At 47.0% G+C, this 9,923-nt stretch overlaps 1 protein-coding gene across 1 annotated transcript in view; it reads right to left on the bottom strand.

Moving 5' to 3' along the window:
• NCSTN (nicastrin) overlaps positions 1-9,842 on the bottom strand; it is a 32,928-nt gene extending 23,086 nt beyond the window's left edge. The window contains exons 1-11 of the mRNA XM_042439266.1: positions 9,687-9,842; positions 8,649-8,753; positions 7,753-7,876; positions 6,947-7,065; positions 6,529-6,674; positions 5,801-5,951; positions 4,927-5,033; positions 4,512-4,664; positions 1,800-1,904; positions 1,278-1,349; positions 20-195 (exon numbers count right to left, since the gene is read on the bottom strand). Of these exons, the coding sequence (XP_042295200.1) occupies positions 20-195; positions 1,278-1,349; positions 1,800-1,904; positions 4,512-4,664; positions 4,927-5,033; positions 5,801-5,951; positions 6,529-6,674; positions 6,947-7,065; positions 7,753-7,876; positions 8,649-8,753; positions 9,687-9,792 (1,364 nt within the window). The 5' untranslated portion in view covers positions 9,793-9,842. The remainder of the gene's footprint in view (positions 1-19; positions 196-1,277; positions 1,350-1,799; positions 1,905-4,511; positions 4,665-4,926; positions 5,034-5,800; positions 5,952-6,528; positions 6,675-6,946; positions 7,066-7,752; positions 7,877-8,648; positions 8,754-9,686) is intronic.
• Between the last annotated feature and the right edge of the window lie 81 nt (positions 9,843-9,923).

The raw sequence follows: 9,923 nt of genomic DNA, 5'->3' as shown, positions 1-9,923 counted from the left end.
GAAATTGGTGGTAGGTTACCTGTTCTGGAAAGAGGACTGGTGGTCAGCCAGTACCACTCCAGGGAGCTGCTTGGCCCTCAGGAACCGCTGGAAGGAGGACGGCGGAAGAGGCTGGGACACCCCAACCTCGTTCATGACCACACCGGTCTTAATGATGCTGTTTTTCAGCGTCTGCACCATGCTTTGAATAGTTGCCTAAGGAGCAATGAGGATGTGAATTTCTACAATAAAACTACTTACCTGTTGTGAATCTATGGGAGAATAATGTACTTGCAGAATAGGGATAAATGAACTAGACTTTGTAACAACTAAAAGGAAAACACAGGCCATTGATGGTGGCAGGTAAGTGGAATTCAGTCTCCGCTTGTCCCCAGGTCAGTGATTTTTTAACAAGACTTTTCAGTAACTATAACAACAGAGACTTGGACATGCAGTTGGGTATATATTCATGGTATTCATGGGCATGTGAGTCATATTCACCCAGTGGTGCTCACAAACTATAGACCACAGCCAAGAATGAGATTCACACACTCAAAGGGACAGATATGTTCTCTAGAAGTATTTTGCTACCACTGTGGTGTAGATAAGTTGTTGTGGTTTGAGCATTGGACTCCAACTCTGGAGACCAGGTTTCAAATCCCTGCTTGGCCATGGAAACCCACTCAGCTCAACCTCAGAGGAAGGCAACTACCAGAATATACCTCCCTACAAACTTTGTAAGAGGAAGCATGGTGTAGTGCTTTGAGTGTTGGACTAAGACTGGGGAGACAAGGGTTCAAATCCCTGCTCAGCTACAGAGCCCCAGTGGATGACCTTGGGCAAGTCACACTTTCTCTCAGTCTTAAGAGAAAAGCAGCGATCATCCTTCTCCAAATGAATCTTAAGACCAGTGAGGTGTCATGGTTTGACTGTTTCAATCCCTGTTCAGTCATGGAAACCTACTGGGTTACCTTGGTCAAGTCCCACTCTCACAGGCTGCATCTACGCTCCAAAATAAACCCAGTTTGACATGGCTTAATGCTATGGACTTCTGAGATTTGTAGTTCTGTAAGATATTTATCCTTCTCTGTCAGAGAGGTCTGGTGTCACAACAAACCCCAGGACTCCATAGAATGGAACCATGTTGGTTAAAGCAGTGTCAAACAGCATTAATTCTGCAGTGTGGCAGCAGCCTCATCACTAGAGGAAGGCAAAAGTTAGAATAGGGTCCTCATAAGCTGAAGTTGACTTAAAGGCAAACAAGACCAACATCAAAATTTAATAAGCTTGTTTGTTACCTCCACAGATTGGCTCCTGCGAGAGACAGGATCAGTGTGTATAAACAGATTGGAGCCACTCCTGAGCGCAACCTGAAACATAAAACATGTAAAGGTTAATGCCAGCATCTGTCTCTCTGGACAAAAAAAGTCCAGAAGGGGAAAGTCTTTGTAGCATGGTGGTTGCAGGGCACTAAATGATCTCACAACAAGGAATCTTGTGGTACCTTAAAAATGAACATGGCTTGACAAAGTTGCACCAACTTTAATCTGTTAGAATGGTTAAATTCAAAGTGCAAGAAAGGAAAAACGTTTCATTTTTATTCTACTGTCCTTCAGGTGAAAGCGGCAAGCAGGCCACCAAGCAATGAGGCCAATCTCTGATGCTGTGAACGCTCCTGTCTTTGGCCACACATCTTACCCAAGTATGGCAACAAAAGGCTAGGGCTAACTCTCAGGCAGACAGGACTGAGCCAACCAAGAAACGCCTGCCATGTTTCCAGCTGAAGAAGGGAGGAAAAGAGCTGAATGGAGCCCCCTTACCTGACTCAGCTCCAGGAAAGAGTGGATGCTGTCCAGGCTGACCGGGAACTTCTCGTTCTGCATGTCGTACACCATGCGGGAGCTGCCAATGTAGTCAAAGGTCTCCTGCAAGAGGGGAAGGCAACATTCAGAAACATTCCTGGGAACAACAGTTGTTCACTCATCCAACCTCAGCTACAAATTATGTGATAAATAGCAATAAAACACAGGATTGACCACAGAAATTCAGTGCTTCTCACGTCTTACCCTTACCACAGGGATGGGGAATTACATCCATCTTTCCCATTACAGGTTATTAGAGTCTCTTATTATCCAAAATGTTGGGAACCAGAAGTGTTTTGGATTTCAGATTTTGGAATATCTGCATATGACATTTTAGACTACGAGGTATGAACACGACTTTTATTTCTGTTTCGTATTCACCTTAGACACACAACCTGAAGGCAATTTTTTACATAATATTGTTAATAATTATGTGCACGAAACAACGTTTCAGAAAGTGGAGGTGTCACTATCTCAGCCCCCCCCCCCCCCCACGGACGATTCGGGAGTATTTTGGAATTCCAGATAAGGGAGACGCAAGCTGCATCTGCAACGGAAGGGAAGAGGCGAGATCGTGCCGACGTTTCACAAGGTTTGGGAGCCCACCCCAGAGCTGACAGCGCAAGCAAAGGAGGGCCTCGGATGTGATGCCCGGAGGGGAACATCAGCTGCTAACCATCACTAAACCCCCGCCCCACACATCTCCAAATATCCTCTTGGCTGCTCACAGCTGCCAGCTCCGTGAAATGAACAACATTTTGCTCCAGAGCATCCATATATTTTTAATCCTCTCCATGTGTCTTTTTCTCCTTTCCATCCAGAGGCCGTCTGCCTTTCCATATGCGGCTGCTGAGGGTGGGGTGCGGAGCAGAGCAAGAGAGTCGCTGGGCTGGGCGACTTGGGCTACGAATAACTAACTAAAGTGTCTTCCAAGATGCCTGCTGACTTATGATGCCCTCCCTCCCAGGTCCAGCCTCAATTTCATAGGGTTTTCTTAGGCAAGGAATGCTCACGGGTGGCTTTGCCAGTGTCTTCCTCCAAAACAGAGCCTACAACTGTTAGGATTCTTGGGTGGTCTCCCATCCAAGGACTCACCAGGGCTGACCCTGCTTAGTTTCTAAGATCAGATAGGAATCTGGCGAATTTATGGGTTTTAGGCTGACTTGGAAAGACATACAGTGGACCCTTTGTATCTGCTTGAATTTGGTTGCAGTATCCCCCCCCCCCCTGGATACCAAAATCCGTGGCTGTTCAAACCTCATTATATACAATAACATTGTAAAATGGTGTCTCTTATACAAAATGCAAAATCAAGGTTTGCTTTTAGGAATTTGTTTGGGGTGGAGGTGGCATATTTTCCAATGCCTGGAAGGCTGAATTGGTGGACGCAGAATCCGTGGATTCGGAGTGCCAACTGAACGATAGTGAATTGCAGAGTCTTAAAATATTAATATATCAATAAAAATAATGTCCCAGAAAACTGAACTCATCTGAACATAACCCTCCTATTGCCAACACAGTCCTATGCCTACTGTTGAATTACTTTCATGCTGACTTTCTGTATGTTAGTAACTATATTTTGATTTTAATTTGCCAGCTGCTTTGAGTCCAAATCTGGAGAAAAGGCAGGTAAGTATAACTCAGAGAAGCATACAGCTGGACAGGACCACCAAGGGCCATCTAATCCAACCCACCCTCACCCCTGCCATGCAGGAATCCACAGCTAAAACACTCCTGAGACATGGCTATCCAAAGCCCAGTTAAAGCCTTCCAAAGGAGAGTCCACTACCCACTTACCACTTTGTTTTCTCAAAACTAAACCCTAATGAGTCCAACAGGATTCATTCCCAGGTGAATCTATAATACAATTGCAGCCCAAGTCTTGGCCACCCCCAAAAACCATCTCAGCTCAAACCTCTGGCTGCTGGAACAAACATTTCTGGCTTTGGGAAGAAACCATTTGGAAATCTTGATGCAGCTTGTTAAATTTAAGGTGAGGGTTTGCTTTCTGAGCCTCGGTTGCGCAAACACGCAAGATCGGTTCCCAACAGATGCACAGCGTCAGTAAACATTTTTGCAAGGTATTCCTGTTCAAAGCATTTCCCAGAAAGCTGGCATCCCCTGCCATCTCCCTGGAGAGACTGGGGCTGGGTACATCTGCCTCTCTAGTCTGCTCTTTCCCCTGAGGGCAAACACATTTCTTCCAAAGCTCCACAGCCACGTTTGCCAGATGAGAGGCAGCTCATGTGATTCCAATTCCCAGAAAATGGGGGTTCTCATTCTCTCTGAGCCCCAGACATCAAACCAGTGGTCTGCCTCAGTCATTAACACTACACTGATCATGTTGAGGCTTGCAGAGGGATTTTGCTGAAGCTTCTCTGGAGCTACGACTGGGATCTAAACCCAGAAGCTCCAAGTATGCCAAGCATGTCCTCTGCCATACTGAGCCATGATCTCACCCTTTAAAGTTAAGCAGAGGAACTCATGGCCACAAAACATCATGAGGACCTTCAGCTTGAGTGGTTTTGAAAGTGAATGGATGAATTCATGGAGGCCAGAGCCATGACAGGCTACATGTTACCTCCATTATTAGAGCCAAGATGCCTGGCAACACTCACATGCTACAGCCCTCGTTTCCTGCAGCACACACAAAAAAGGTTGAGACCGTACCCCTTGGAAGAAGGCAAACATAATGTTTCTCGGCAAGGACTGGACATTGGGGATTTTGTGTATGGCTTCAGCTGCAGCCAGGAGGGTTACGAAAGAGGCAATGGCACTCTCTGCTCCGGGAGCCACATTCCAGAAGAAAGAATGGCTGTCGATCTGGTAGGAACAAGGAGACAGAGAAGAAAAAAGGACTGAGTTGAAGTGCTAAGAATCTGCCAGGCTTTGCATCCTTGTGGCTGTGAGCAAAGCATTTAGTCCAAAGAATTGTTGTTTCTTCTTTTAACTGGAAGCTGACATGCAGACGTCACTCCACACATGTCTGGGGTCCTATGTGCAAGAACAGCTGCCACCCCCTCACCCCTATCCTGCCCCCCCCAAATGTGCCCAACAGGCCTAGGGACCAGAGCGCAACACTTACCCGAGAGGAAGCGAAGACGACACTGTTGGGGCTCAGCTTCTCAGAATCGTTGATGGGTTTCACAGCACTCCATACATTGTAATCGGTGAGGGGGTCACAGACCACCTCTGGAGAGATGGGGCAAAAGGGATCAGCCATGGTGAGCATCAAGGTAGTACAAACCAACCAGACCTCAGCCTCAGAAGTATGCCTGCCTGAGAACTGAGACCTCTTGAAACTCCACCAATGGGTTACTGGGGCAGAAGTACTTCACAGCAGGGATGGGGAAACTGTGTCCAACAGGCCATGGGCAGCCCTGCAGAGATACACTCAGCCCACATATGAGTTCATGCTATGCAGTTTCAATTACACATGACCATCTCTAGATCCTCCAGTGCAATTCTATGGTACACATTCTGCCGGAGGTTCACTACAGAGTCGAGCTGGAGGACCTAGAAATGGCTAGAGAAGTGTTCACTCTAGGAATCTCTAGGTTTCCCAATGTGACTTTATGGTGAACTTCCAGCAGAAGCACACCAAAGAACAATCTGTTGTTCGTTTTCAGTTAAAAAGATAGTGTTTATGATTATGCAATGTGCAAAGTCCTGGAATGGCTCTCTTGTGTTAAATGGGGTCCCACTGTATGTAAAAATGCTCTTAACCCATACATCAGAACCCTGTCCTACTACAAAATCCCTCTGTTTTCCTTGGCGGTTCCCTTCAAAATGCAAACAGGAACTGATGCAATGTCTTCTTGTTCCCACAGGATGATACAGGGTGGGTGAGGGATGAGTGTGCTCATCTTCCATTTGGGGTCTAATCCGGTGTAGAGGGACTTCCTGAAGTGCAGCCACCACACATCCCCAAACTGGGTGCCATCCCTGCTGTCTCTCACCTGGGTTGAGGCTGAAGGTGCTCTGGATAGCACTGCGGCGCATACATGTGACTGTGCTTGTCACCGCGTGCATGTGGGAAGAGAGCTGCATGGCGCACAGTGGGTACTGCGGGATAGAGCCATTGTGAGGGTGGTTGTAGGTTTGATAGCACTGCAAGAAGATGGAGAAAGAGAGAGAGAGTTGTGAGGGGGAGATGCATGACTCCTTAAAACTGGCAAATAATGCAGTTTGACACCAGATGGATCATCCTGCAGAATGTGAGGATTTGTAGTTTGGTGAGGCACCAGCACTCTTTCTCAGATCCAAGGATTCCACAGCAGAGAGCTACAGTACTTAAAGTGGTGTCAAACTGCATTATTTATACAGTGTAAATGCACCCTAGGACTCTAGGGAGCAGGGTTTGAATGGGTGGCCTTAGGCAAGTCACAAGAGGACAAATTCGAAGAAATCTTGGCCAAGAGCATCCCATGACAGCTTCACTTTGGGGCACCATAAATTAGAAATGACTGGAAGACACACAACAACAACAACAACCCCAATTATACCAATGATGCTATGAAATTGGCATTATTTTTGGACACATTCTGTTGGCAAAGACTGTGGTGGTTACCCATCTCTAAATGTCAGGACATGTTGAGATATCTTACTAGGTTTTTTGCCTTTGTCTTCACAAAAAAAGGAAAATAAACGTACATAAATCGTTTTAAAAGCCCCACATCTCTGGTACCTGCTTGATGACCTCTGTTTCATTCTCATCTTGGAGGAGGAAGATAGGAAAGCCAAAGTCTTCATAGGAAAGGCCGCTGCCGAGGATGTTCCAGACCGTGACCTTGCAATGTGCATATTCAGGGCCATAAGTGCCATTGTAGATGCCTGGAGGAGTGAAGGCAGAGGAGCAGAGGTGAACTGGGCTTCTCCAAGGAATAGCAAATGGTCAGAGCAAGGGTGGGCAACCACTGAGGGAAGTACCTCATTCAGAGGGTTACAAGAAGTGAACACTAACTTCATGGACACACAACAGCAGCAACAAAAATGAAACTCAATAATTCATTTTTTAAGGATCACTCCAACCCAACCGGACTGTAGCAACAAGGAGAAAGTCCCGTCTCCTGAAATATAGTTCACAGGGGAAAGTTTTTCCTTACCAAAGCCATCATTGGGGCATTTTAAGCCAGGAGAGAATCCTTTAGAGGGGCTGGGCTTGGCGATGGCTACTGCTAGTCCAGAAATCCGAGAGCTGCCTTTCAACCTCTGCATCAGTTCCCTGCCAACAGAAAAACCATGAATAGATGGGTTGTTTCTTTCAGGGTTGTTATAGTATATATTAACAGCTGCGTGCAAGAAATGAGAGCCTTTGATCCATGACTAATGAGAAAGCCTAAAACAAATAATCAAAACAGTATATACTAATGCACTGCGGCAATATCAACATGGAAACATATAAACAAATGGGAAAGAATCATAAAATTGCACATCTATCGATTAGCTTATTAAATTACAAATTCTTTGTGACTAATAACTATAGTTATAAAGTCTTATAACATGAAAGTAGACTTAGCATGGTGTACTGGTTTGTATATTGGGATTAAGATCCAGAACACACATCCAGTTTGACCACCACTTGAACTGCCTTGGCTCAATGTTAGGGAATTCTGGAAACTGTAGTTTTGTGAGACATTGAGCCTCTTCTGTCAGAGAGCTCTGGGTCCACAACAAACTACAGTTCCCAGGATTCCCTAGCACTGAGCCAGGGCAGTTAAAGCAGTCTCAAACTGGATTATTTCTGCGGTATGTTTTGGACCTAAGTCACCGCTTGGCCATGGGAATCCACTGGGTGACTTTGGGCAGGTCATTCTCTCTCTCAGACACGGATGCAAACTTGCTTGGAAAATATCTTCTCAAGAAAACCCTAAAGATAAAGCTGCCATAACTCAGGAGGAGCACACCTTACCCAGTGAATAGTTCCCCATCCATCAGCACCACATAAGGAGAGTGTGGCCCATCTGTCAGCACCCAATTCAGATCTGATTCTTTCTCCACTACATGGATGACTCCTGTGTCTCCATTCATGGAGGCTGCAATGAGAAAGATAAGAGAGAATAAATAAATAAATGCTCTCTGACGCAACACAGTCATAGATGTGGAAGGGGCCACAATGGACATATAACCCAGCCCACTGCCACACGGGAATATGCAACCACAACTCCCCTGAAAGATGCCCATCCAAGCTCTGTTTAAAGGCCTCCAAATATTGAGAGTCCATCGCTCTCCCGGACACTTGATTTCATGATCAAGCAGCTCTTAGGCTCAACAAGTTACTTCTATACTTCTACTGATGCAGCCTAGAAGCGCTTTGGCATTTTTAGCTGCCGCATCGCACTGTTGATTCATGTTCAACTTATGGTCCACAAGGAATCCTAGATCCTTTTTACACGTATAAGTCTCCTTAAGTCCGGTGTCCCCCATCCTATATCTAAGCCTTACATTTCTGCTGAAGATCTGATCCCTAAACTGGCTAGCCTTCCCTTTCCCTTGCAGAATCACAGAGTTGAAAGAGACCCCAAAAGGCCATCCAATCCAACCCCATTCTGCCATGCAGGAAGACACCATCCAAGAACCACAGAATCATAGAGTTGGAAGAGACCCCAGGGAGGGCCATCCAGTCCAATTCTGCCATGCAGGAACTCTCAATCAAAGCACCTCTGTGACAGATGGCCACCCAGCCTCTGTTTAAAGACCTCCAAAGAAGGAGACTCAGGGCAGGCGACTGTCAAATAAACCATCTTCCATGCCAGTCTTTCATAAAAGATTGACCCCTAAATAAGCCCTCTGAGGTGAGGCACTCACACTGGCAGCCGATCTGGTGGGTGGCGTTCAAGAGGCGGACGCAGGTAGCCGTCCTGTTGAGGGGGATGTAGATCTTCCGCTCCACGGAGTTGCACCACCCAGAACCTATATATATAGAGAGAGAGAGAGAAAGAGAGAGAGAGAGAGAAATGGGTTTAATCAGAAGTTACTTCCACAGGAGAAGGCCGCAAGTGAAAATAAATACACCTGTCCCTCCATATTGGCTAAGGTTAGGGGCACAAGACCCCCATGAATATGGAAAAACTGCAAATAACCCAAACATCACACCTGAGGAGGCCTCTCTAGGAATCTCTAGGCCCTCCAGGGCAACTCTGTGGGCAACGTCCGACAGACACTGAGCACAGAACTGCACCAGAGCATCTACCAAGGCCTAGGAGAGTCTTTTCTAGGTCTTTCAGTGTGACTTTTGGTTGAAGTTGACCACAGAGTTGCACCGGAGGACCTAGATATTCCTAGAGAGAACATATTAATCAAATACGTGAATAATCAAATCCACAAATACTGTATCAAAGCGGCAAATATGGAGGGATGAGTGTCTATCTGAATACAAATGAAAGGAGAGAGGCCCACTCTGCCAGGAGACCCACCTGTCCTCCCCCTTTTACCCCACCTGGTCTCCCTCGCAAGGTTGTTGTGAACCTAAGGTCCACTGCAGTCGAGATAATCCAGTTCAAGAGCACTTTAGCTGCTCTGGCTCAGTGCTAGGGAATCCTGGGATTTGTAGTTTATTGTGACAGAGAAGGCTCAATGTCTCACAAAACTACCTTCCCCAGACTCCCCCAGCATTGAGCCAAGGGAGGGTCTCAAATTGGGTTATTCTTTCCGCAGTGGGTTTGGTACTTAAAGCTGGACGGAGGAGGGAGGTGAGGCCTAGTGCTGGGAGACCCGAGAGGCTCGGTCTCCTGCAGCCCGTCCCACCTCGCAGGGTTGTTGTTGTTGTTGTTCTTGAGGGAGCCTCCCTTGAACCCAAAGGGAGCCAAAGAGGAGGGAGGAAAGAGGGGCCCTTGGCTGCCTCACCCGCCGCCAAGGCGAAGAAGAGGATCCCCCGCAGGAGCCGCCCGCCAGCGCCCTTCTTCCCCCGGCAAAGCCCCACCGACTCCCCTTCCGCCACCATCGCCGCCATTTTCTTCTTCCTCCTTCCGCTTTCCCTCGCCTGACTTTCAGACAGGGACGCTCTGGCCGCACCTCTTCAGCCGCAGCCGATGCACCTCTATGGTCACAATAGGCTCCGCCTTCTTCTTCGCTGCGGCGACG

Source organism: Sceloporus undulatus, chromosome 9 (genome assembly GCF_019175285.1).
Source record: "Sceloporus undulatus isolate JIND9_A2432 ecotype Alabama chromosome 9, SceUnd_v1.1, whole genome shotgun sequence".
NCBI classification, from domain to species: domain Eukaryota; kingdom Metazoa; phylum Chordata; class Lepidosauria; order Squamata; family Phrynosomatidae; genus Sceloporus; species Sceloporus undulatus.
This window is presented reverse-complemented; position numbering and strand designations above follow the sequence as displayed.